The sequence below is a fragment of the Podospora bellae-mahoneyi genome, chromosome 4 (assembly GCF_035222275.1).
Source record: "Podospora bellae-mahoneyi strain CBS 112042 chromosome 4, whole genome shotgun sequence".
In the NCBI taxonomy this organism is placed as follows: domain Eukaryota; kingdom Fungi; phylum Ascomycota; class Sordariomycetes; order Sordariales; family Podosporaceae; genus Podospora; species Podospora bellae-mahoneyi.
In genome coordinates this window covers 2389962-2415729 of record NC_085883.1, presented here as the reverse complement: position 1 = coordinate 2415729, position 25768 = coordinate 2389962, and the positions used below count along the sequence as shown (strand labels likewise).

Genomic DNA, 25768 nt, shown 5'->3' with positions numbered 1-25768 from the left:
CTGCCGATTTTTGCTGATTTGACGAGGCTGGTGTTACCATCCGACTCTTTTTCGTTGTGGTGTTCCATTTGTTGTCTGCGTAGTTCTGTTCGTCAAGCATTTGCTGTCAGTCCCGTCTCTATCATCATCATCATCATCAGTCTTCCCCCACAGAACATCATGTCACAACCCCCTCCGAAAATTTTGACACCGCCATGTTGCCTGCCGGAATCTAAAAAACAATTGGATGAACAACAATCCGTTGTGGTGTGAAAGAAAATTGACGAGCATTCGATATGCCATGTGCCACCCTTCCCTTCCCACTCATCATCATCATTCCGCTGAACCCCTCCATCCATCCATCCATTCATCCATCCTGCCCCCCCCTCCCCCACCCCGCAATGCGGAGAGGAGACATCCACAGGGTCCCCCCCCCCGGCTGCTTTGTGCGGTTGCACGCACACGGCAGGGCCGCGGGGGTTCTAATTCTGGGGTTGAACAGGAGGTCTTGTTCAACCCCAAGGCTGAATCTCAAAAGAGGTCAAGTGATGCAGAACATATAACCCGTCCTGATCCTCTACTGTCGTGCGACACATGTGTCGGGTGGAACCTTGTTTCTCTTTTGTTGAAGGAACAGACCCTATATTGGAGAACTCGTTGTTGGAGTCCAAAAGCACGTGTCGAGGGTGGAAATCCGGGGTTGTTTTCCCCAGGATGAAGCCCGTCATCAGGGTGTGTGTGGGGGGGGGGGCGGGTTAGTTAGCAGCCAGCAGCCAGCAACCGTTGCCTTGATCCGGATCTAGTGTAAGTGTATCAGTTGGAATCTTCTTTTTGTTCAACGCTTTCTGAAATTGGCCAATCCGAGGCCGGATAATATCTTTGCTACTATCGACTATAATGTATGACCGACATTGGGAAAGGACCGATTCGTTGTGTGTGTTAGTCGGCCGGGAATTGCTATCTTTGGCCAGAAGGGTACCATATCATGCACACCTCCTTGTAAACCACCCTCTCTGTCTCTTGCCGGCCCGGAATTTGCATTTCGAAACTATCGATAGCATGGAATCCAAGTCGTTGATAAATGGAGACAGCCACATCGGTGCTCTCCAGGTAGACCGCCAGGTTGTCCTCCTCGGCCAGCTCCAACACCTTCCGAGTCAACTGCGTACCTATCCCTCTACCCTGATATTCAGGATCCGCACAGACAAAACTCAATCCTAACCCGTACAGTCGATTAGCTTTGCCTGATAACATCGGAGGAGGCGGCCCGACCCGGGTGACGATTATCATGAAAACGGACGTAAACAAGGCTCCCCTCGGACGTTCTCGGAGCCAGATATTGATGACGGCATTGCAACTTCCCCAGACTTTGCATATCTGTCTAGGATACACCCGCGCCGCCAAGCAACGCCAGCACGGGATAAGATGGTGGGAGCACACTTACGGTAGCAAGGCGGCTCATCTCGCATCGATCTCTCCTTGGCTTGCTCGGCGAGCGAAGCGTATTCATCCAAAAATCGACGGCAGCATCCATCCAGGTGGACAATATCGCCCCTTTCAAGCTTGACATCCTGGGGATGGGATGGGGAGGTCCATTTCACGAACCCAGTCACCGGTCCATCTGGGCCATCCCGCGAGACCAAAACACCAGACACTGCGTCGCGAATCTCGTCGAGCGTCTCGGCCTCGAGAAAGCGGCGAAGCGCCTGGAGACCTTCTGGCGTGGGAAACTGTGCATGCAGGAGTGGGTTCGAACCCATGGCGGAGATGTGGATTTCTGCGATGCGCCCAGCATCAGCCTCGGAAGGGCGGGAGATGACGATATCGTGACCCATTGCGGCGGTACACACACACACACACACACACACACACACAACGTTGGTCGTTGAGGTTGTGGTGGAGCGGTGGGTGACCGACTGGTCTCAGGCTGAGATGGTCCAGTTTGCCCAGAGAAATCATGTGACATAGGGCACTGTGTAGCCACTCATGGATCGTCGAGTCCTGAATGGCTCCAGGTTGGCAGGGGTGAAGCCGAGGCGATGCTGGTAGCAGAGGACCGGGTGTTGAGTTTGTCCTCCTCCAAAGACTCCCGCAACATTTGACATGGCTTCTCCAACCAGGCCGACCACTCTGGGCCGAGCTGGTTGAGGTGAATGGCAACCGACGTCAACAGAAACTGGCCCGAGTTTCCAATCAGCCAGATGTCACGACAGAAATGCAGGGCGACATAAAAGTAGGCGAGTATGGCCAGCGCTTCAGGCTTGCCTACCTCGACAGCATCGACAAAGGGTCTAGGAATCATCACACTGCTAAAGTCAGTCGTCGTCTCACGATTCGTGCGAAGTCAACTTACGCAAAACTGCACAACATATGAGCTCGGCTGCGATAGTTGGGCGTGGCATCAAACACCCACTGGAGATACTTGAGGACCTTGAAAAACGCCTCCCGCTGCCCATCATCCAGATCTGGGGATTCCCGAACTCGTTGTTTGATGTCGTCGCAATCCGAGCCGCCGTCATTATCACTGATCTCATACCAACGAGGGACGATGTGGTCAAAGAGGATGCTAAGCTCCGTCTTCTTGAGATCTTCCCAGTGGCCTTCCATGACTGAAAGAATGCCTCGATGGAGACGAAAGTATCCTGTAAGCCTGGCCAGGTTGGAGGGATAGGTGTCGTCTTGGTACGCCAGCATGTCGCACAAGGCATGAAAGCCTAGGATCGCAGAGAACAGGAAGACGGGCACTCGTCGCTCGATCGACTGGGCAAAATACTCGACATCGAAGCTGTTGAATAGAGACAATGCTTGCGTCTGAAGCTCAATGGCAAGGTCGTGGTAATAGGCCGTGTTGCCGGTTCCGGTCATACTCAGATGCCGGCTTGCCATTGCGAGGATCGAGTGCAAAAGAAACGGCTCTTGGAGGGCAACTTCGACAATGATGCGTTTCAGTCCACCATCGTAATCGACAAACGGATAGATGTCCGAGTGGTTGGTCACATAGTGATAAAACAGCTGCATGTGCACGATGTCGACTTTGCCGTTCATGTCCCCAGTGTGAGGAAAAGTTCGCATGTCCAGCATAGGTGGTGCCGGTGCCTCCGGCGAGAGAGCCGGAGCGGGCATGCTGTGGTCCGAGGCCGCCACCGAGGCAGGGGTCGAGACGGAGCCTGGGAAGGGCGTCTGTTGAGATACCGGCGCGGGACTCCCTGAGGTCTCGGAAGGTGATTGGTATCCAGGGGTCGAGTACTGGCACTCCCTCTCCACAGTCGTGCAGTTGATGCACCGTGGCCGGGTTTCATCGCACTGCAAACCGTTGTCGGCGGTTGAACATGTTTCTGTATAGTGACCGAGCACAACTCACCTTGATATGCCGCTTCTTGCACTCCAGACATCCCCGGCGTGATTTCTTGTGGCGTCTGCGCATCATTTTTGAAAGCTTTCTGCCAAGGTAGACCTTGTAGGCGGGATTAAAGGTGGTCACGACTTTGCTGTGTTTGTTTGAGGCGATTGAGCTTCGTCACGAATGCTTCTATCGTTATATGTCAACGGAAGCCAATCCCTGTGGACCAAAGCCGCGTAGTCGTAATTTCCCCTCTGACGCGGAGGCCACGCAAAGCATGTTCGAAGAGTCCATTCACAGCCACGGGAGGGTCTCAGCAGCTGGACCGTGCCGCCAAGACCGGCGTTGACAGGGGTATGCGCGCCCAGCAAATGGAACCACCTCCGGCGGCCGTCGATATCGTCAAGAGCTTTCGATGACAACACCGCACAGACAGGAAATGCCTTACTGTATTCCAGGGTAGAAGCCTAAGGCAGCTGGCTATCGTCGTCTGGTGGTCGTTCCCAACGACGCTTGGGGTTGGCCGGCTTGTTCTTGGACTTGCCCTGGTGCCGGGCACCACTACCGACAAAGTTCAGAACCCAATCTCGAACCTGGCGTGTCTTGTCCAGCTGGGGATGCCGATTGGTGGTGGACGCCAGATCCGATGCTGCGTAGTGGCCGCCGCTCTCTTGGGAGTCGAGTTTCACGCGGTAGAGAAGGTGGACCTTGGAGAGATCCTTGCGGAGACTGGACCCATAGACCTTTTTCAGAAAAACATTCAGCCCAATGTTCTGCATTAGGACAATGTCTCCGGGCCGCAGTCCGGCAAGGCAGCTTTTCTCAACATCATCTGATGGTAGCCAGTAGGTAACGGTGAAACCAGCTCTGGTCTCATCACCAACCAAAATCTCTACCAGATGCTTTGAGCCCCATCGGGTGTTGACAACTCGAGGCCGGGCAACCGAGATGATGCCTGCAATCAAGTTGACGCTCGCGGTCTGCGGCATGATCTTGGTAAGACACGAGGCTGGTGGGATATCTTTCAGGTCGGTGAGGTGAGAATCTCCCCGAAAAGGCAACGGCCCCCTCGCAGGCTCGTGTTGGCTGGGGCCATCAGACAGAAAAGAGGTAGTCTCGTTGCTGACACAAGAGTCTGACTGGTCGCTTTGGCTGTGGTGATTGACAAGGTGGGAAGAGGGCATTTCCTGATGGATTGCTATTGAGTGCTCGTAGAGCTGTGACAACGCATGGTTCTGGGACTCGGCCCGAGACTGAAACTGAGATTGAGATTCTCCGTTTCTGGTCGATACGAAAGAGGCAGTATATACTGTTGTGAAGAAGTCGGTTCCCGTCCCTGGAAGAAAGTCTGCTGATTCATCGTAGCAGGGGTCAAGAGCGACCTGCTTCTGGCGGTCGTGTGGGATATCAGTCCTCTCCAGTGTCAACGACCTCCAGGCAGCGTGATCCTCGATTGCTGGACGAGGCTGTTGGCTGTCTGTTGTGATTCCTGCAAACCGGGCAATCGGATCGGAAAAGGCTGACAGCAGCCCGGATTCCCAATCAAGCGTGCTACTCTCGGGAGCGCCAGTAAAGATCAGGACTTTTGACGGCATCATGTCGATTGGATGTTGTTGTCAAGATGTCAGATGTCAGTCTTCAGTCTTGTTAGATTGGGGGCACAAAGTTAAAGTGGGGATGGCACGGGTGGTGCCGCTGAGTTAACAGGGTGTGATGGGAAAGTGGGGACAACAAAAGTCCAGCTACACCAGATGCCGATTATCGAGGAATTGTCGAGTAATTGTCGAGGAGTTGTCCATGCGGCCGGTCAGACAAAACCTGACTGTCTGCTCAGATGGTCTCGGGCGGTCTCAAAGCTCTTTGACTGTCTTGATCAGGGAATGTTGCTCGGTTGCTTGATCCATCGAGTGATCCGTGCTCTAAGCTGAAAAGTCCGAAAAGAGAACACTCTGGGTTAGACTGATGATGTCCGCCTTACCTTGCTCCAGCTGCTGATCGATCCACCGGGAAATTTGGCAGTTGGGATATCAACAGCTCCACCGACTCGGCCAGCAAACTAAACTTTGTTTTGTACTGTACCACCACCACTGCTGACCTGACGACGTATCACCAAGGCAAAAAGAAGTCATAGCTTTGCTGTCACGGCGGCATAATATTAATACATCATTCTGGACCAGTGGTTTTCAGCCACCAACCTACTCCAAATACCGGATTCTCTCCACCTTGTACCGGATCCAAAAAGGCAGCCCGACCAGCTCTTATAGCTCAGCGGGCCCCCCGATACTTCTTCGACCACGCTTCAAACACTGTTCATCTTTAATCGACACCATGGTACCACCACCTTGGGACCGAGCTCCTGAAAAGGACACTTTATTTGTCCTGGTGACAGGTGCCAACAGGTAAGTCCCAATCCATCCCATCTCGAACATTTAAGCTCCCAGCGGCCCCTGACATCTGTCCCAACAGCGGCATCGGCTTCGGCATCTGTCAACGCCTCATCGACGATTACCTCTCCACCCGCTCTCTGACCTCCCACCTCATCCTCATTCCCACCACCCGCTCGGCCAAAAAGTCCCAAGAAACCGTCACCGCCCTCCGCGCCCACACCCAACAGTTCGCCGAGTCCTCCCCCGCCCTCCGCTCCCGCACCGGCCAAAACTACGACCCCCACCAAGCCACCCGCCGCATTCACATCCTCTCGGTCCAACTCGACCTCTGCAACCTCCCCACCATCACCGCCGCCGCCGACCAGCTCCTCCATGGCACCTTCTCCTCCTCCCCCTCCACATCCCCCGACTTTGAATCCCTGGAAGACGTCAAGATCCCCCGGTTGGACTCCATAATCTTCAACGCCGGCATCGGCAGCTGGTACGGTCTCAACTGGGGAAAAGTCGCCCACAACATCCTCACCAAGGGCATCGTCTCAGCAACAACATGGCCGACCTTCAAGGGGGGCAACTCGGGCCAAACCATCGCCCCCGTCCCGGGGAGCAAGGAGACAATGGGAGAAGTCTTTTGCGCAAACGTCTTTGGCCACTACCTCTTTGCGCAGAAACTGGTCCCCTTGCTCTCCCGCCCCAAGCCATCCGCCCTGCCCCCCGGAAGAATCATCTGGGAGAGCAGCATCGACGCAGACTGGGACACCTTTTCCCTGGAAGATTTTCAAGCCCTTAAAACCGAGGCCGCCTACGAGTCGACCAAACGACTGACTGACGTTTTGGCGCTGACGTCGTCCCTCCCGACGTCGAAACCGTACGTTGATCAATATTTTTCTGTGGCGGAAGACGAGACGCCACCCAAGATGTACCTAGCGCATCCGGGCATCGTCCAGACGACGCTTTTTCCGCTCAACGCATTCATGTTTTTTTGGTATCAGGTTGTGCTTTATCTGGTAAGGTGGCTGGGTTCGCCGTGGCATCCGATCACGGGGTACAACGGGAGTATGGCGCCTGCTTGGCTGGCGCTGCAGGAGCAGGAGGTGTTGGATAGTGAGCGGGCCGAGAGGGTCAAGTGGGGGAGTGCGGCGGATCGGTGGGGGAATGTGTATGTCAGGAAGACGGAGGTGGATGGGTGGGGGTGGGAGGGGAGGGTGGAAGATGTTGAAGAGTTGAAGGAGAAGGGGTTATTGAGTGGACGGAAGGGGGGGATGGAGATGGTCAAAGAGGAGAGGTTGGTGGAATTCAAGGAGTTGGGTGGAAGGGTGTGGAAGAGGTTGGAGGAGTTGAGGGGGGAGTGGGAGAGGAAGGTTTGATAGTTGATGAGTGATGGGTGCAGGGGAGGGAGGGAGGGTTATTTTTCTCGGATATTTACTTTGTAATAGTAATGATGAGCCGGTTCTTGGTGGTTGCCGAGCAAATCTTTCCGGTCAAGACGCGCTCCAATATTGTTTTTTTGACGAGGTATGATGTACCTTTGATGAGGTGTGCTATCAGAGCGCGTCTTGACCGAAAAGACTTGCTCGGCAATCATTGGTAACCGGTGTTGTGGAGGTGATGGTGATGTTTTCTGTTCTGATAATTATGAGAAGGAAGGGGGTTGTTGGAATATATGAATGACTATCAAGATGGATGCAAGACAGCGGCATCCTCACTGCAAAACAGTTGATACACACAAGTAGGTTGACCCCATGTCATGTTGTAAAACTATGACTTCAACGATGGTCATTACGCCTTTTAAAGATAGTGGTAGTAGGGGGGGATGGGTATATGCCCGGTATGGGACATTGTACCGACTAGGTAAGGTACGCCAATGACTGGTGTAACCTAATAAAGAAATGCGGCCAAGATGGATGGAAAACTGGGTTGGGGAAATGTTGCTGAAGAGAAGAATGGGAGAGAATTTTTTTTTAAATGGGTGAGGGGGGGTTTTGTTATCAAGTAAAGCAAATCCTAAAACGCCTTTCCTTTATTATTTGAACGGCGCCGGAATTGTCTACCTAGAGCAGGACTGGTGCCTCCTCTTGTAAACTTTATACTCCACCATCTCGTCCGCACTCACTCACACTCACCACCCCCCCACGATCCAGCATCACCCCTTCTTGCCTATCTATATATCCCTTGTTGACATAACAGTCTCGTTCAACCCAATCTATACCTCCCCACCCCCCCCAACCCTACCTATCCCTCCCCCCTCTTCTCCCTCCCCTTACCCCCTCCACCCCCCATACTTCTCTGTTCCGCCCGCGACCCTGATCGGATGCGCCTCGGTATTAAACACAAACCGATTCTCAAGCCCGGCCTTCACCTGCCACGGCGCCTCCTCCGCAAAGACCAAATAAGCATACTTCATCACCTCCGCAAACCAAAAACTCTCCTGAAAATCCGTCCACCCACCCCCCTCCGGCAAGTTGACATCCATCAAACTACTATACCCGCTCCCGACCCTGCACGTGGCATTCACAGCCAAAAACGCCTCCCAAACCCACTCCTGATATTTCTGATGGCCAGTCGCCCGGTAGGCGTAGTAATAGCTCTCAATCACCTCAGGACGCAGCTGATACCCCCCGTTCGTAACCCAGAACCCAGCCCGGCTGTACATGAGTTTCTGATGGGCCGGGGGAGGGGAGTTGTTGCTTGCGTTCAGGGGGGCGGTGTTATCCTGCCATTGGAAGATTTCCGGTCCTATTCCCGTGAGGGTGCCGGTATAGGTTGCTCTGCACCCGGCGACGAGGTCGAGGCCGAGGCCGAGGTAGGCTGGGGAGTCGAGGGTCAGGCCGCCGAGGATGAAGTTTCCCCCGCTGAAGCAGGCGAGGTGCTCGGAGAAGTAGTGCAGGGTGCGGTTGCGCCACATGGCGAGGAAGGTTAGGTCGGGCCGGGTGGTGGGGTGGGATGTCAGATACCGGATGGAGCTGTCGGCCGCCAACACCCAGCGGTCGCGATAGACGGAAAAGCGGGAGGGGTCGTAGACGTACATCTTGATGAGGTATTCGTAGAAGCTATCTGTGCCGCCGCCCCAGCCGCCGGCACCGTCTTCAAAGAGGCCGGTGTCGAGGTTGAGGGAGGAGCCGAGGAGGCCGGGGAAGGGTTCCCCCATGGCTGGGTTTTTGGGGTGGAGGAGGTACTTTTCTGCCTTTTGGGCCAGGCGGGCGTATTGAGGGTCACCGGTGAGGTCGGAGAGGCGGGTCCATTCGAGGACCAGGGTTCCGGCTGTGGCGAGGCCGTTGGAGGTTGAGCCCTTTTTGCGAGGGGGGGAAAAGAAGAGGTCGTTGTCGGGGATTCCGGTCGGGGTGTCGAAGGCGACTTTGAGGTTGTCGGCCAGGCGGACAGCCTGGTGGAGGATGAGGGAGGTTTGGTGGGTGCTGTAGTCGAAACGGGGTTTCAGGGGGCCGGTGAGGAGGTCGTAGGCAGATAACAGCCCACCTAGATATCGAATCGTCGTCTCAAACAACGACACCTCACTGTCGGTGTGGTTGAAGTTGATGTCGGGGATGTAGCGCAAGATCTGGTCAATGATCTTGTGTTCCCCCATGATCAACGCCGTGCTGAAGGCGTCGACAGCACTGGCTCCCCATCCGTTCCTGTCATCCTCGAACGAATTCGACACGGGCCTCAGCGAATCATGAGGAAACGCATGCTTGTAGTAACCATCCCACGAAATCCTGAAAGCCTGCTTGACAGCATTCGCCCTCTTGCGGTCAGGGCGGTACTTTGGGTGCCGATAAGATGGGAGCTTCTGGTTTGCTGATGCTGGCTCCGTTGAGGGCCAGGCCATATATTGTCGTTGTTGTGGTGTTTCTGCAGCAGCCACCACCACCACCACCACAACGGAGTGGCTTGCCGCCAGAAAGGCGGCCACTCCATAGAGGATACGCATAGCTGTTTATGCTTATTCCTCTCTGGGTTCTGTGAAAGGAAAGGTGACAGTTCAAAAAGGAGGGAGGGATGTCCGTCTGGCCAAGGGCGAGAAGGCGAAGGTAGGTATAAACCGCCAATATAGCCTCATGAAGCACTGATAACAAAAAACAAAACGACGAGGCTCAATCAGCAAAACCAAAACCTAAAGCGAGAGGAGTGCAGTATGATATAATAACCCACCACCGCAAGAAACACACCCATCCAAAATCCCCGGTTGGCAATGATGAGACAAGAGAACAAGACCCAAAATTTGGGAAGGAAAAGGAAAAGATGGTGGTCAGGAATGCCACCCCGGGGCAAGACATCATTAAAACCAGAATCAAACCACTCACTCCCCCCTCCTGCCCCTACCTTACTCAAGGCAGGCAGACGCATGGTTACCTACCTCCCCTACTCATGGTAGTAAGCAACCTGACAAAAAAGTAGATCGCCCATCCCATCCCATCTCACCCAACCTCCTTCTCCTCCTCCTCCAAAGCACCCACGCACACACACACATGCTGGCGAGTCGGACGACATATGCGGACCAACCACCGTCCTGCAATGCAAGAGTGGTTGACCCATTGCTCGCATGCAGCAGGTAGGAGGCCGTTACACACTCCACCACACGAAGAGCCAAGGTGAAGCGTCAAAGTTAAAAAAAAAACTGCTGTCCGGAAAATATCATGTGTGTGTTTCGGTCGAATCTTTTGGCGGCTCGTCGATGTTGTCGTTGACGATGATGGTCTGGCTCCGTGTAAGCCAAAATAAAATGCCGAAGGGTGTAAGAGTATAGCTCAATGGAAATAGATCATGATTGGTCAATCCTTCTCAGACCTGCCTAATCCAGCAGGAGCTCAAAGAGTGAGTGAGACACAAGCAAGCATACACGATAGAATTCGAATGGTAGCACTGAGTGGTAAATGATGATGATGATGATGAGATAGTCTTCTGACCTAGCCCATATGACGAGATTGCGCCGTCCGATTTACCAGACGAACTCGATGAGATGACCAAAACTTGAATCCCCCGGTGCCTGACTAGACAGCTAGGTCCCATCCCCTTCGGATGGTGTTTTTTTTTTTTTTTCGGATTGATTTGACAGGACCTTGCTGAGATCCAAGTACCGCAGCAAAACAAGCATTTCAGGTATCAAACCTCGCCTGGGATAGAACATGTGAACAACCCCCATCCAGCCGTGTCACCCTGCGTGATAGATTGCTGATCAGTCCCCCCCCAAAAGAACGTGCTTATATTCCAGAGTTGTATGACTGACAACATCACCCTGCACCTTTCCTCCTTCTTTAAACCCGCCTCCCCGCAGCAGGAATCCGACGTGAGCTTCATGCATGAACAGCGTCACAGGGCGTCAACCATGTGGACCACCCTCTCGATACTACTGCAGCCACCCGCAAGCCCTTCCCGTCCAAACTGGTACTGGGCAGATGATCAAAGTCTCTTTTCCAAGACTCATGAACTCTCCCGAGGCAAACCCAAATCCATTCAAAAAAAAAAAAAAAAACCAATGTTTGCCGTCTGAACCTGATACTGTCCATTCCTTGAGCAACACCAAAAACCCCATATGTATCCCAGCATAGTTCCCAATCTCACATATCCACGTAGCTGATCTCAGCTTTGGGACATGATTACTCCAAGATGGGCAAACCGCCGATACGGGACCTCCCACGGCAGGTCCGACCTGAAGAATAACCCAACCTACTTTGGTTGTTCAACAGGCACCGCACCAAAGCAGAGAAACCTGAAAAGCACTACCATGCCCCTGACTAGCAAAAATGCCGAACAACACATTTCGGTGCTAGCAGCATGCTGTGTCGAGGTGTACAAGCCCAGGGTTCCGCCTGGTGCTGTGACGTGCAGTGCTGTTGTCACCGAGGATGTTCCAACCCGAAGCCACCCGAAGCTCGCCCATCTAACCATTGTTCCTGAGCTTTGCCAACGCAGCAGCAATCCCCTCACTGAGCTCAGGCTCCTTCCTCTTCGCAGCAGGAGCCGGAGCCGGAGCCGGAGCAGAATTCGAACTCGCCGCAGCCTGACTCACCCCTTGCTGCCCCCACTCCCCCCCCTCAACCACCCTCATAGCCTCCTCCCCCTCCTCATCCTCATCCTCATCCTCATCCTCATCACTCCCAAACCTCACCTCCCCCACCACCTCCAAGCTCTTCCCCACCCTCCTCACCGCCCCCCCACTCGTCTTCCTTGCCCCTCCCCCCCGAGCCCCCCTCACCCCTTGCGTCCCCCTTCCAGCACCACCACCACTCGGCACCCCCCCGATAGAAACCGCCCCCCTCAACACCCCCTTTCCTCCCTCCCTCTTCCTCCCCCTGAACGGAGCCTCCACCGCCCTCCTCCAAGCCTTAACCTTCCTCTCACCCCACCCCCCCACAGTCCCCAGCGTATCCCCATCAGCATTAACCGCTCCCCTCAAACTCCCAAACGTCCCCACCAGCGCCACCGCATCCGCCTTGTTCACCACCCTTGGCACAGTCACAAACTCCACCAACCTCTCCGCATACCCCGTCGCCTGCTGCCCCTTTATCCCCGCCGCGCTCGCATGCTCATAGCTTTTATACAGCTCGAGATACCGCCCCGCCTCGGCTGCCGACCAACATAAAATAACAGTGACGTTATTCACAAGGGAAGTCTTGGAGAGCTCGCGGAGGGAGTCCTCGTGGTTGGGAATGTCGACAAGCACCAACAAGATCCGGAGGAGGAACCTTTGTTGGAGGAGGCGGATGCGGGTGTAGATGTATTCTGGGTGGAGGCGGTGGTATTTAAGGCTCAGGAAAAGGGCGCAGGTGGTCGCCCCGAGGGCATAGTCGGCTGGTATGTCTGAGTACTCCCACGGTATGGACTTTATGCAGGCTAGCACTGGGTTTCCTTTTTGCCGCGGGGATACGAGGATTGAAGACCCCGAGCCGCTGGCTCGGGAGGGGAGGGGTTGGGGGGTTGGTTGGACTATTTTTGGGGGACCTGACGTGGCGGAGGCGTGCCGTTGCGGTGGTGGTGGTTTTTCTACTCGCTGGGGGGTGGGTTGTTGGATTTTGGGTGGGAGAAAGGCGGGCGGGCCCGGGGGTCGCTGTTGCTGCGGTGGCGGTGGTAGTGGTGGTGGTGGTAGTGGTTGTTTGTTGGGTTTGTTGCTATTCAAAGAAGTGATGGCATCGGCTGAGGAAGCCAGGGCATCCAAAAACTCGGCGTCGGCGCCAAAATCGTCGTCCATTTTTGTGGTGGTAGTGGTTGGTGGTGTTCTCTCTGTCTGGCGATGGACGATGGCTTCGTTCGTTCAGTGACGCGCCGGGTGGGGCTTGGAAAGCCGCGCTAACACGTGCCAAGGATCGGGGCTCGGCAGTTGGCCGAGCGAGAGTGGAGACGACGTCACAGCAGTCGCTAAAAGCGGGGGGTTGAAGGTGCGGGGGCCATGAGAATCATCACCAGTGTCACTCTCGAGATATTGAAGGGCAGTTGATATCATAGCAGAATATTTGTGCTTGTGATGTGATAGAAGCATGCCAAAAACGCCTCGATATCCAACCATTCCCAGGGCATCACTTTCCAGTTCTAATCCAGGTCCTCCGTCTCAAAGCTCCTCCCCATAATCGCTCTCGCTATATCGATCACCCCCCGTCAAATTATCATGTATCGAATACAACGCCCTCAACCAAAAGTTCAACATGCCCTCCAACGCACCGTACTCCTCGCACCCCAGCCCAGCACTCCCCAACTGATCCCTCAGCCGTTCATAAGCCTCAATCATAACCCAAACCTGCAGCGCCGATGTCTCCGAATTAGTCCTGCTAGGCCGACTAGCCAGCGCAGAAGCCAAATCCCTCGTAAGCAAATCCAGACATATCTGCAGACTCAGATTATCAGGCGCCGGCGCATTTGCGATGCTGCCGGGCGGTGGTCGGGGTGATGGTTCCGGGGAGAAGGACACAGGCTTAAAGTACACCGTCTCCTCCTCGAAGCTCACCAGCGTCCCATCGTCTGATATCGGTGAGCCAGAAGCCGTATCCACCCGGCGGGGGGCTCTCGATTCATCCCGCAAATGGTCTGAACTTTGTCGGCGTCGGATGGATAACCGCCTTTCTTGGCGAGATGGAGGTGGTTCTGAATGGGATTCGGAATGTGACACCTCACGAGCTGCGTTGTCTGATACCAAAAGGGCCCGGTATTGTTCTGCGATGTGTTCAACGGTCGATGCCCTGGCCAGCGCGTTGCTTGGTCTGGGAATTCCCTCCAGCTGTCCTATTGAGAATATGGGTGTCTTGGCTCGCCGTCTCATGGCCGTCCTGGGACTTGCTGGGGCTTCCGAGTTGGAGCACATTGACATTCGCTTCTGGGCGTCACTGTCGCTGATGACGAGGTGCGAAAGTTCGGGAACAATCTGGCCTTCGTGTAGGGTATCTCGTGATTCTGCTGGCTGCAAGGCCTTCGAGGGCTCTGAGAGCGAGGGTTTTGTAGCCTCCGGGGACTGTGAAGGCTTCGAAGACTTCAATGACACCGAAGTCTGCGATATCTGCGCGGGTTTCACGGATTCATCCTGTGGATAAAAGCATCCCCCATTCTTGAAGAACTCTGACCATTTTGGATCGCTCAGGTCAGGAGATGGCAACGACAAGACCGGCGGCTTGTCTGCGGTTTCGGATTGATCATTCTTGGTGGATGCTGAGCTCGAGAAGCCGAGCCGCCAGGAAACGGTGCTTCGTTGTTTTGACACGCTCTTTCTGAGCTTCTTTCTGAGTTTCGACCCGGTATGTCCTCCGGCGGGTGAGGCGACCAACAAACCGCCCTTGAGTTGCTCCATTGCTGATCAGAAGGAATTTCCAGTTTTAGGCAGTAGAAAACGTGAAGAATGCGGGTTGGTATCAAGGTAAGTGTGTGAGACACGGGTAGAACTTCCAGAATGACGGGTCAAGATAAAGGCTCATCTGTGACTTATAAACTTGGACGGGAGTGTGGTGGGATTCGCATATGACGTCCACACCAGCCCGGGGTCCAGCCCACCGACCCACTCATCAAGTGGTCTACTCGGGACTTGGGGCCCGATCTGGATTCTTGGAACACTGGACGAGCAGCCAACACCAAAACAGGATGCAGGCATAGTCCCTGCAAATCATCATGAGATTGAATCGTGGAATTATTCCTGTTGGACCCCCCAGAGCGTCTGAGAAAAAGCCAAGACCCCGCATCATGGGCAGGTGGCCTTGCCGCTGGAGGAGCGATCATGGTAGAAGAGTAGCCTGCACAAGGGCGTCCACTTAGCCGCTGCAGACTGTCGGCCGAGATCTTAATAGTTTCCTTTCTGAGCCTTATAGGGCGGGACGCGACCCTCAACCCGCAGTGGAAGGGTGGGGGGGGTGATGCGTAGGTGGATGGTGGCAGGAAACGTTAGAGCCATCCATATATGGTCTCGCGAGAGGCTAGGGATCTGAGTCGAGGAAAATGGCACCGCCGATGTTTTCTGCCGTCCACGAGACACTTTCTGAAAAGGGACGAAGGCTGGGGAGCCCATCGGAATATGTCGTTAGATCTTTGAAGAGGAATGCCCTCTGGAAGCCTTCAGTTCTTCTTCGGGTCTCAGGGTTCTATTCGCTTTAACACTGCAGGGCTCAAAATGCGGGGAAAGAGAAACCTCTTGATGGAAAACAATGGTTGGAGCCAATGCCGGCCATTTGCTGAAACGCGGAGTGCATGCATGCATTTTACCAAACTTGGGATTTCAAGGGCTGGTGATGGATAGCTTGTTGTTGACCCTAACCCTACGACTACACTTGTGCAATGTCGCTCAAGGGGCTGACAAAGGAAGAAAGAGACCGATTCGGTGCCGGGCATCCCGATGTCTCGCCCGGCAGTGACGTCTTGTACCGCTTGTGGATTTCTGTCAGCACCTTACTGACCGCAAATGTCAAGACTGACCCCGGAGTTCCCGATAATCCACTTTACGCTTCAACATCCGACTCGAATTCCTAGACATCAGACTGTTTTCAACACCAACCTAAGGAAAACACATAACCCCGCCCCCGCCAAAAGGCTGGCCACCGGGACCAGCTGAAGGCCAGCCGCATACCGGGCACCCTTACCTCCGAAAGTCCGACCCGCCGCCGCCGCCGGGAGCTCACACCCTTGGCGCCTGTCACCCTTAGCTCATGCTTGACTAGCTTCTTTGTTCGTTATTCCAACAGCTTCGCTACGGTCAACAGACACGATGGCGAGCGGCATCAAATCACTCATCAACAGCGCCAAGGCCCTCTACATAGGCAACTCGGGCAGCAAGGCCGAGCTCCCGGACCTTTTTCCCGTCGTGGACAAGGAGATCGACGGCGAGGATTGCGACCGCGACTGCAGCAATTGCGTTGTCCAGTACCCAAAATCATTCAAGATTGACGAAACCGATGCGCTCTACGGCTTTGTGAAAGGATGGAGCACGCATGTTCTGGTTGCGACGGGCAAATCAGACTGGGTGCGCGATGTTGCGGATGAAAAGGGGAGCATCATGCAGGCCATCTCGCATGCCAAAGCTCCCAGCAATGGTGTACGCTCCCGATGGCTTCTGTCAGCTGATGGACAAACTTACTGACACGCATGTGACCACCTTCCAGCGCCTCATGGTCTCTGCCTCCAACATTCCCACACCGCATCGGACCACCTCGTACTCTGAACCGACGACCGTCCTCGTACTGCCTGCCTTCGCCGTCGTCGAAAACGTCACACCTGCTACTGTGCCTACATTGGTGTCCATAATCAACGATTCACCTACCAGCACCTCGCCACTCGAGCCAATTTCCATCCCCCCATCCATGACAGCCCATCTTCCAGAACCAACGCCTGCCATGCTGAAGGACATCACAACACGGCCGTCACCACATCGCGCTCTTATCCTGCTCTGCTCTCAAAAGACCCGCGATGCACGCTGCGGCCAGAGCGCGCCTCTTCTCCGAAAAGAATTCCAGAGGCACCTAGCACCACTAGGTCTCTACCGCGATTTAGACGATGAACGACCAGGGGGCGTGGGCATCTACTTTATCAGTCACGTCGGAGGACACAAGTACAGCGCCAATGTGATGATTTATCGAAGACCAGACGCATTCGGTTTGGACGAGGTGGAGCTGGGCAAGCTGACCGAGGAGGAGAGGCAGCGCGTGGTGCCAATCAAGCCACAGGAGGGCGAGGACGACTTGGGCGCAGCGCAATGCATCTGGCTGGCGAGAGTGAAGCCAGAAGACTGCGAAGGCATCGTCAAATTTACGGTTTTGCAGGGCAAGGTGGTGAAACCACAAAGCCAGTTGCGAGGAGGGTTCGATAGAGGAAGAGGGTTAATGAGTTGGTAGTAGAGCTTGTAGATGGATGGTGTTTGTTTACTTTTGGTGCTTGTCTAGAGCGGTGGTCCCTGTCTGTTAATCCAAGTTTTGTTGTTGATTTGCTTTGTGGCCAAAGGGTACAAGGGAACAAAACCATGGTGGGGTCAAATCGCGGGGCATGTACTCTGTATCTATCTTATCAAACGGCCTCGGCACGTCCAAGCGGTTCCGGTGTTTCGGGCCTTGATTTCGAGGCGCAATCACCCTGGCAACGGGGCGACCCCGGTAAACAAGCACACAACCACCCTCATTGGGCCTACCAGAAGCCGGAACTGGGAAACTTCCAGCCAACCTGAGCGCAGGAAACATCCCTACTTTGTCCACACCCACTTCACCCACTCACTCTCCACGCGCGCGTTCGACGTCACCCGAAGCAACACGCAGCAGCAGCAGCAGCAGCAGCAGCAGCAGCAGAAGCGCAAAGCATGGCATAACTTTACGACCACGACCAGCACCGACACACCACACGACACGACGAGAGTATTTTTTGTCTTTTCTTTTTGTGTGCATTTTTTCTAGTTGTCGTCGTCGCCGGAGAGAGAAATTACCATTTTTGCATCGCGAGCGACCTAAACCGGGTGTGTTTTCAAGTCAAGCCCAGTTCAAGTCGAGTCGGTATTTCACTACCTACCAAGCATTTCTTTTCCATCTCAACGAAACGCGGGCTTTCAGGGAGAAGGATACAGCATTCCGAGGAACGACCTTGAGTTGATTGAGAGAGACAATTGGGCATCTCCATACCATGGTGCCCCCGCCGCTGGACAACAACAACAACAACAACAGCAGCAGCAGGGGAGAGGCATATGATGCTGCTGCTTACCCTTCCTCCCAACACCACCACCATCACCAGCGCAACAAATCCTCCGTCTTCCGCTCCTTCATCAGCGGCAACAGCAACAGCCACAGCACTCCTACCCCCCCCGTCCACGGCCACCACCATCACAAGCGCAACAACTCCGACGGCACAACCACCCTCCCCCCACCAAACATAGCCACCAACCCAGGCTTTTACGCCTCGGAGCAAAACCTCGCCGCCATCAACCGCGCCGGAGTGTACCACGTAGGCTGGGAACCGCCCACCTCCCCGGTCATGCCGCCGACAAACCCAATCAGCACAAGCCGTTACCCCCCCATAACCCGGCACGGGTACGCCCTGGAGGAATTGGTTCAGAACCGTCAGGATAACACCCGCTCCCCCGCTGCTGAACGTCCACCCCCCGTTCCAAGAGGGCGGTTCGACCCGCAATACACCTCCAACAACCCCCCGCCATCCTCGCCGACAAAACTCTCTTCTTTTTCTACCCTCAAGACGCTGGGGACTTCCAAACCGCCCAAATCATCATCCTCGCCGGTTAAGCCGAAAAAGGCGAAATCAGCCACCAATCTTGGGGGGTTGCTCCTCCGGCCGAAGAGTTATAAGAACCTCAAGAACGGGGAGGATGAGAGCGGGCAGGGGAAGGACAAGGAGAACCGCTCACCGGGGGGAGTGGAGAGTCCACCCCCGATCTACGCCCAGTTTGCGAGCGGCGGGTTGAGCACCAGTCCGCCGGTGGAGTTGCCTATCAGGAACAGCAGCTCGGGGACTCATTCTGTGATTCCAGGTGGTGGGGATAAAGGAGGAGGGAAAGGGGAAAGGGGGGGGGATGGGGTCTCGAGACCGCCGATCACGACGAGGCCGGGGGGGATGGGGGTTAGGCCTCGGCCGAAGAGCTTCACGAGTTATGTTACGGGGAGTGGGCTGAGGGATAAGAGTAGGGAACGGGGGGAGGAAGAGCGGGTGAGGGAGAGGGAGAGGGAGAGGGAGAAAGGGGTGGGGATCAGTTTCAAGAGGTTGACTTGGGGACGGGGGGGGGATAAGAACAAGGATTCTGGGGGAGTGGTGGTGGGGGAGAGGCCGCCGGCTGGTTTGAATAACCATTTGGGTGGAGGGTCGGGGAGTTCAAACAGGAGCAAGAGCACCACGCGGGTTCCCAATGGCGGGAGCGGCGGGAGACCCAGGGGACGAGCGGGGAGCAATACTGCCGACTTACCGGCTATTGAGCCGCAGGATATTGACAGGCATCTGGAGGCTATGCTTGACAGGAGGAACATCCCTGAGAATCAGCGGTACAAGATGAGAAATTTGTCCGACACGGTGAAGATGGAGTTTATTCGTCAGGATTGGGCCGAGATGGTGGCCAAGAAGAATGAGGAGGTGGGGATGGAGGGGAGGCAGAGTGTGAATCTCGCGCGGGGGTCGATAGATGTTGGAGCGAGGGGACGGCCGACGGAGAGGGAACTGGATGAGGCAGCGGCCGGGGATAAGTCGACAAAGAAGAAGAAGCACGGGAGGGGGTTGTCTTTGACGCTTGGGAGGGGGGGAGGTGGGAAAGGGGATGGGAGTGGTGGTGGTGGTGGGGAGAAGAGCCCGACGAAGAAGAAGGGGGATAGTAGTCTCGGGAGGCATTTTAGAGGGAAGAGTAGCAGTGAGAGTTTGGTTGGGGGTGGGGAGAGTGGGGGGGAGGGACAGCAGGGGGGAGGCGGGGATGGGCAGCAGCTGACGGGCGGGGGGCTGTATACTGGCTTCATAGCCAAGGTGAAGGGCCAGCAGCTGCCGGGGGACTTTGTGAGTTATTTGCGCAAGGTTCAGAAGCCGGAGCTGGTGGAGGTGGGGAAGCTGCACAAGTTGAGGTTGTTGTTGAGGAATGAGACGGTGGCGTGGATCGAGGAGTTTATCAGGCAGTGCGGGATGGAGGAGATTGTGGATTTGCTGAAGAGGATCATGGCGTTGGAGTGGAGGTTTGTTTTCCCCTTATTTCCCGCCCCTCTCGGTCGTGTTACTAACACTTTTTTGACTCGCAAGAGAGGAACACGAAGACGCGCTCCTCCACGAAGTCCTCCTTTGCCTCAAGGCGCTCTGCACCACCTCGCTGGCGCTGAAATACCTCCACACCATCCACGCGACCCTCTTCCCCTCTTTGTTGCATCTCATCTTTGACCCCGAAAAGAAGGGGCCGTCCGAGTTCACCACGAGGAACATTATCACTTCCATCCTATTCACTTACATCCAGCACGCGCCCTCTCCCGGCGAGAAAATCACCCGCGCCAGCACCGTCCTGTCTTTTCTCCGCGACCCTGACCCGATAAAAACAAGCCAGACAATCGAGTTCATCGCCCAGATGCAGAAACCGCGACCTTACCGGGTCTGGAACAAGGAGGTGGTCAACGTCACCAAGGAAGTCTTTTGGATCTTTTTGCACAACCTCAACATTGTGGCCTTGCCCCCTCCACGGGATGAGACCTCGCCTGAGATTGTGTTTACTCACGAGGGGTACATGGAGCGACATTTCCCACAGGAACGACCTCCCGTTCCGGCGGCGCCCTACGTCGGGGGTGTGGAGTGGGACGCGACGAATTATTTGGCTTCTCATTTGGACCTGCTGAACGCGATTATAGCGTGTACGGGGCCGACGAGAGAGGAGAGGAATCAACTGAGGGAAGAGCTGAGGGTTAGCGGGTGGGAGAAGGCGATGGGGGGCACGATGAGGATGTGCAAGGAAAAGTTTTATGGGGGCGTTCACGATGGGCTGAGGACGTGGGTCAAGGCGGCGGTGGAGGACGGGTGGGATGTGAGGGATGTGAGGTTTGGTCCGCCGGTGGAGGCCAAGTCGAGGGGGGCGAGCCCGGCCAAGAAGCAACAGCCGCCTGTCCAGCCGCCGAGGTTGGAGATGCCCAGGTTTGACTTTGGGCCGTTGCCGCAGGTTGTTCCGGCTGTTGTTGGGGATGGTGGTAGTGGGAGTCAAGGGGTTGGGTTGGGGATTAATACTTCTGTTGCGCATGTTGGTAACGGTGGTGGAGGTGGAGGTGGTGGTGGAGGGATGACACCAAAGATTGGGACGCCCAGGGTGGGGGGGGTGGTGAAGGCGGATGATTTTTGGTTGTCTTGAGGGGGCGTTTGTACAAAAAGTTGTATGAAACCGAGGGTTAGGGGTGTGAGATCAAGAAAGGGTTAGGGTGGGATGACCTAGTGTTGGAACAGCAAGGAGGAGGGTTAGGGGTTGGACATGAAAGACCAGGAGATGGACAGAGACGAGGAGGAACAGCACCACACACACATCCGCATCTCACATCACGAAACGACATGTACATGAACTGGAGTAAGGCTAGGGAACTTTTTGCTTTTTTTTGTTAGGATTAATTCAAACCGGTTTATTGCCAACCTTATGCTGGCTTGGTATGGACTTGTCTGTAGAACTGGGCTCCGTGTGTTGGCCAGCATGTGAATGGGCAGGTTTGCTCGTCCTCTTACTGTCACTGCTGTTGTTGTTATTGCTGCAGTCGTGGCTGTGGTTGTTGTTGTTGCAGCTGTGGCAGCGGTGCTGAGTTGTCTTGACCTCGCCTACAATTTCATGATTTCTTTTTTTTTTTTACCTTCTCGCCCCTCTCTACCCCCTTCGGCAAACATTCGCCTCCCAAGACGTGCGTCTCAAGGCATCTCCCGTATGCTCGCCACGGAAAAAGAGACACGGCTCCTGTTTGATCTAGGCATCAAGGCCCATCATATCATACATGATCCCAAAACGGGAAGGGGTATCGAGCCGTTTGCGTACGGGATTTGTGTCGTCTGGGTGGTGGGTGGCTGACACAGACCGCTGCTTGTCTACGCCACAATCGATGTCCTTGTGTATTTTTGAAGAAGTCCTAGAGGAGGGGCGAGATGGCAAGGACGGCAGACCTCCCCGCTGCTAGGCTCCCAAGTCAGCAGTATTGTCCGCTCTATGGGGTTGCTTCCGGCTATGGGGCACGAAGGCTGGAAGGTGTGGGCCACAGTAGGCTCTGGGGCGAGAACATAAAAAGGAGATTGCGCATTCATCGGGGATGACTATGACTGGATTGACCTTGTTTCCTTCCCCACACACCCCCTCCCTGATCTCCAGATGCCGGGGATGTTTCTCTGTGTCATCGATATGATCATGGTTGGGAGTTCGGAGAGGCGTGTTTGGCTAATGAAGCTCTCGTCATGACTGTATGGTTGATTGAAAATTCATCATGTATTTACCACAAGAACCATTTTACCGAGACTCATCAGTACAACGTGCTCACCTGCCTCTTTCGATGCTCTTTGATCCGCTTTCCAGGAGGATGGGCCCAAGAAGCTGACCTGCCTGTCGAGGAATCCACATATTATGCTCTTGAGCTGGTGTCCGGGATAGCCGATATTCGAGTGTCCATAGGTCGCTAACGGCCTCGTCGGGGAGCAGGGACAACCGCCACATGCATTGACAGGGAGGTCGGTGGGGAGGAGATTCTGTAGGTGCCCAAAGACCCAGCCGGGTGTTTCGACCCCCTTCTGAGAGTCAGCTGAGCCGACAACAGACTGCTCTTGCTGGCCCGCAGGTGCTCCCTTCGCCATGATGCCCAATCACACCGGCAGGTCGTATGGACGGGAGTAGAGAGGGTGTGCTTGCGATTCCAATCAGTGTCTGCCTGGGGTGAGTTCGGTATCACCAACTCGAACCACCATCCCCCTGTTGCCCATGTCTGCCCGACGCTATAGGCTGTCTTGACCCTTGGCAGCCGGGAGAAGGGCCGGAGAAAAGGCAGGCCTTCTGGGGATAGAAGTGACTGATCACCCCCTCCTGTGGGAAGCCGAGCTGGCTTGCAGCTGTCGGAGAAAGATGTCCTGACTGAGGCGAGTTCTTGACAACGGCAATGCTTCCCGAGAGTCCCCTATACTTTCAGGCAGCATCGATCCCAGGCACAAACATGCCCCAGCTTCTCTTTGTGCTGCTCCCTCTGACAGCGGCAGGTACGGAAACCACTTGACTCCCGATGACTCGAGACAGACAGGATCTCCGCGGCTATCTTCTGTCGAATGCGTGCCAGCTCAGTAAATCTGTTCAGCCGCCGCTTATCAATCTCGGAGAGTGTTGTCCTTGAAAATCCTCTGGACGCAGTAGATTGTTCTCGCCCGTCTTGGGGGACCACGCACCCTCTTATAAGGAGAGGGATCCCGAAACGAGGCGTCTCTTCTGATGACCAATACATCCCGATAGGGAAACACACCAGGAGAAACGGCTGTCGGGCTGCGCGGTCCTGTGTAGCGGATGTGTAGTGTGCAGGCACAGTTACGCAAGGATCCGCCTCCCGACAGCCCCAGAGCTAAGAGGCGATGTGCTGAAGATCAGGTCTGTGTTACTGTCAGGAACGGTCAACATCACGCTCTACTACTGCCGCATAACACTTAGCCACGAGTCTTACCGCCCGAACAACAAGATCGTTCCAGGGGGGTGTCGACAAGCAGTCCGGACGACCGCAGTCCGGCTTTCCACATTTGGGGGGGTGAGCTGGTGAGTCTGACGATGAACGAACGTGACCAAGCCGTCAAGATGCAGCCATGTACAGCACGGTCGTTTCTCGAAGCACCGAGGCAGGTTCTCGCAAAAGCGGTAGGAAGACGTTGGTGCATGAGCTTGGCAGCGGGTCTCCCCTGAATATGATGAGGCTGTGGAAAACCTGACGAACAGCGTCTAGGGCACCCGGAGACGTCGCACTGGCGGCCATCATTGGAGTACAGAGGATGCAGGTTGGGTGATCCTGCGCAAATCTCAGGAACCATGTCAGACTGGAGAGGCCGAACTTGCGAGGCGGATGAGCAGTGAGGTGTGTCGTCGAGCGATGCGACATGAGGCGCCGGCTGATTGCATCTTCTAGCCTGTACCCGGGGATAAAAGTGGCTCGAGTGTGGTACGAAAAAGAAAAGCAATGACAAAATCATGCCCGGAGAAGCACTAGAAAGTTTTTCATCTTGGACCCAGAGACGATCACTGACAGCAGGGCTGAGATCTCCAGACACCTCAACACACATTGTCGTCAAAAGCGTGGAAAGAAGAACATGATCGGCCGGAAGGCTGCTGTCGTCCTGCTGCAGGAGAAGAGAGAAAATCTGTACGTGTGTAAGTGGCACGGTGTTAGAACCGCGGTAGTTCATTGACCCGGGCCAAGGGCCCCAGACTAGGTATCTATTGGTCCGAGCTATGCTCAGTTGTTGTAACGGTGGTGGGCAGGACGTGGGCGAGACCAGACGGGTCCCCGGTTGGAAAGACAAAAAGACGTCATGCTTCAATGGGCAGGCAGGCAGTCGGCATGAATGATGAAGAAGAGGTGATCGGGAAACCCCCTGGAGTGCCCCACCAAAGGTACCGACGTCGTCGTCGGAGCTGGCCCCTTGTGGGCCTCATGGCAACCGTTTCACTGGCTGGTGATTCGGGCGGTGAGCCTTCCATTGGGTTGGAGAAGGCCGGGCCCTTCGGGAAAGCGCCCTGCGGCCCCTGATACTCGGTGAGAGATCCGCAGTCTTGATAGGTGGCAAGGCGAGGCAAGCAGGGACACCAGCGAGCCCAGCTAGTTGGTACTTACTTGGCAATGCTAGCCCTAACGCAAGGTCTGCCAGGTCTGCCCTTGGCGGTGGCATGGTATGTACTCCGTACTGCAAAATGTACTCCGTACCGGGACAACAGAACAGCCCGGGGCAGCGACGCTGGATATTTGACGAGAGGGTGCAGAGGTCACAGCAGAACAGAGCATTGACAAGTGGCTCCCCTCCCGCGGACTTGCAGATTGGGGGTTCTGGTCCAGATATGGGACAAGACGGAAAGGGGGTGCCCACCATTCCCGTCACCCCCGCGGCGCACCAAGAGGCTGGCCCGTGTGGGCGTCCCGGCAGCCAGGGACAGGGGTGCCTGTGCAGCTCTATCAGAGATCTGTTTCGGTACAGTATTTTTGGACGACCACCACCTCTCTTCTTGGGGCTTGGCCCTGGATTGTTTGTAGTAGCTGTCGAACTGACCATTTGACCACTGCCTGGAGAAAGAAACGACAAGAGGCTCAAACAGCAGTGAATTCCCAACGGTCGCCGGGGACAGGATGGGAACGGGAGAGATGATGGAGGCTCCATTACAAAACTCAATTGACGATAAGCAGGGGGACGACTGGGAGTGAGGTTACATTCCAACAGCAGAGAGGCGGCGTGTACGAATAACGACGGGCGAAGTTTCGTCGAGCGCGGGGAGCATGAGCAGGGCACCTCCAGTCTGACTTGCTTCTCCTGCCCCTAGCAGCCGGTACTCTATTAGCTGGGAATTAGCTGGGACCCCCAAAGAGGGGAGTTGACCTGCACGTCGCGCGTCGCCGGCTGTCTGTACATACATAGATGGGCAGGTAGTAGTGTAGTAGTAGTTCGCTGGCCGGCAGATGGCGTTCTTGCTTGGGTTCGTGGCCATCGTGCGACAAGAAAAAAGCATGGAACTTGCAGGTCTGAGATTGGACTGATCAAAGAGAGCATTGCCTATTCTAAGGCAGATACCGTAGGTAGATATCAGACCAGCAGCCTGGATGGAATGCTCCTGCCTCCAGCGTGGGTAGGGTAGGTGCCCTTGGTGATGGGAAGGTGGGTTGAGAGAATGACGTGGGCAATGCAAGGTTGACTATATCCCGCCTTCCTTCCATTTTTATCACCGATTGTCAAATCAGAGAGGGATCTAATGGCTTGAGCCTGAAACGAAATCATGAGATTCCAGCCGGGCCTCTGACAGGTTGATAAATGGCTGTAGTGCTGTGGTGTACTGTAGGTACTGTATCATCGGTTTGTTGCGGTCAGGCTGAAGGTGAGAGGTCCCACTGGTTCCCGCCGCATTGGCCAGCGCGGGGTTCTAGTGTAGTGTACCCAGCGGGCGGACGGTTTTGTCTTTTCCATGCCGCGC

The 25768-nt window shown here is 55.2% G+C and overlaps 9 protein-coding genes across 9 annotated transcripts; 3 read left to right on the top strand and 6 right to left on the bottom strand.

Annotated features, from left to right (window-relative positions):
- Positions 1 to 723: 723 nt before the first annotated feature.
- ERG27 (3-keto-steroid reductase) lies at positions 724 to 7086 on the top strand. The gene is made up of 2 exons (XM_062879089.1): positions 724 to 5718; positions 5786 to 7086. The coding sequence occupies exons 1-2, from the start codon at positions 5648 to 5650 to the stop codon at positions 7068 to 7070; spliced, it is 1356 nt and encodes a 451-aa protein (XP_062732420.1). The 5' UTR covers positions 724 to 5647; the 3' UTR covers positions 7071 to 7086.
- QC761_0067930 (uncharacterized protein) lies at positions 785 to 1814 on the bottom strand (the record flags this gene model as incomplete). Its single annotated transcript, XM_062872667.1, has 2 exons — positions 785 to 1196; positions 1424 to 1814. 2 exons carry the CDS (start codon positions 1812 to 1814, stop codon positions 937 to 939), a joined length of 651 nt encoding a protein of 216 aa, XP_062732423.1. The 3' UTR covers positions 785 to 936.
- Positions 1964 to 3406, bottom strand: QC761_0067920 (uncharacterized protein; the record flags this gene model as incomplete). Its single annotated transcript, XM_062872666.1, has 3 exons — positions 1964 to 2285; positions 2333 to 3282; positions 3341 to 3406. The coding sequence occupies 3 exons, from the start codon at positions 3404 to 3406 to the stop codon at positions 1964 to 1966; spliced, it is 1338 nt and encodes a 445-aa protein (XP_062732422.1).
- On the bottom strand, positions 3787 to 4917 carry QC761_408100 (uncharacterized protein; the record flags this gene model as incomplete). The annotated part of the gene is made up of 1 exon (XM_062879088.1): positions 3787 to 4917. The coding sequence occupies one exon, from the start codon at positions 4915 to 4917 to the stop codon at positions 3787 to 3789; it is 1131 nt and encodes a 376-aa protein (XP_062732421.1).
- Positions 7087 to 7963: 877 nt separating the features above from the next.
- Positions 7964 to 9631, bottom strand: mns1B_1 (Mannosyl-oligosaccharide alpha-1,2-mannosidase 1B; the record flags this gene model as incomplete). Its single annotated transcript, XM_062879090.1, has 1 exon — positions 7964 to 9631. One exon carries the CDS (start codon positions 9629 to 9631, stop codon positions 7964 to 7966), a length of 1668 nt encoding a protein of 555 aa, XP_062732419.1.
- Positions 9632 to 11581: 1950 nt separating this feature from the next.
- On the bottom strand, positions 11582 to 12889 carry RAD10 (ssDNA endonuclease and repair protein rad10; the record flags this gene model as incomplete). The annotated part of the gene is made up of 1 exon (XM_062879091.1): positions 11582 to 12889. The coding sequence occupies one exon, from the start codon at positions 12887 to 12889 to the stop codon at positions 11582 to 11584; it is 1308 nt and encodes a 435-aa protein (XP_062732418.1).
- A 357-nt stretch (positions 12890 to 13246) lies between these two features.
- On the bottom strand, positions 13247 to 14473 carry QC761_408140 (uncharacterized protein; the record flags this gene model as incomplete). The annotated part of the gene is made up of 1 exon (XM_062879092.1): positions 13247 to 14473. One exon carries the CDS (start codon positions 14471 to 14473, stop codon positions 13247 to 13249), a length of 1227 nt encoding a protein of 408 aa, XP_062732417.1.
- A 1390-nt stretch (positions 14474 to 15863) lies between these two features.
- Positions 15864 to 17061, top strand: QC761_408150 (uncharacterized protein). Its single transcript, XM_062879093.1, has 2 exons — positions 15864 to 16201; positions 16269 to 17061. The coding sequence occupies exons 1-2, from the start codon at positions 15875 to 15877 to the stop codon at positions 16995 to 16997; spliced, it is 1056 nt and encodes a 351-aa protein (XP_062732416.1). The 5' UTR covers positions 15864 to 15874; the 3' UTR covers positions 16998 to 17061.
- A 708-nt stretch (positions 17062 to 17769) lies between these two features.
- QC761_408160 (uncharacterized protein) lies at positions 17770 to 20953 on the top strand (the record flags this gene model as incomplete). Its single annotated transcript, XM_062879094.1, has 2 exons — positions 17770 to 19805; positions 19870 to 20953. 2 exons carry the CDS (start codon positions 17770 to 17772, stop codon positions 20951 to 20953), a joined length of 3120 nt encoding a protein of 1039 aa, XP_062732415.1.
- Positions 20954 to 25768: the final 4815 nt, after the last annotated feature.

Bases quoted from the DNA above. Each gene is read 5' to 3' on its own strand.
- QC761_408150 (XM_062879093.1), top strand. From the start codon at position 15,875: ATGGCGAGCGGCATCAAATCACTCATCAACAGCGCCAAGGCCCTCTAC. The intron at 16,202-16,268 runs GTACGCTCCCGA...ACCACCTTCCAG, and splicing joins CCAAAGCTCCCAGCAATGGT to CGCCTCATGGTCTCTGCCTC.
- ERG27 (XM_062879089.1), top strand. From the start codon at position 5,648: ATGGTACCACCACCTTGGGACCGAGCTCCTGAAAAGGACACTTTATTT. The intron at 5,719-5,785 runs GTAAGTCCCAAT...CTGTCCCAACAG, and splicing joins CTGGTGACAGGTGCCAACAG to CGGCATCGGCTTCGGCATCT.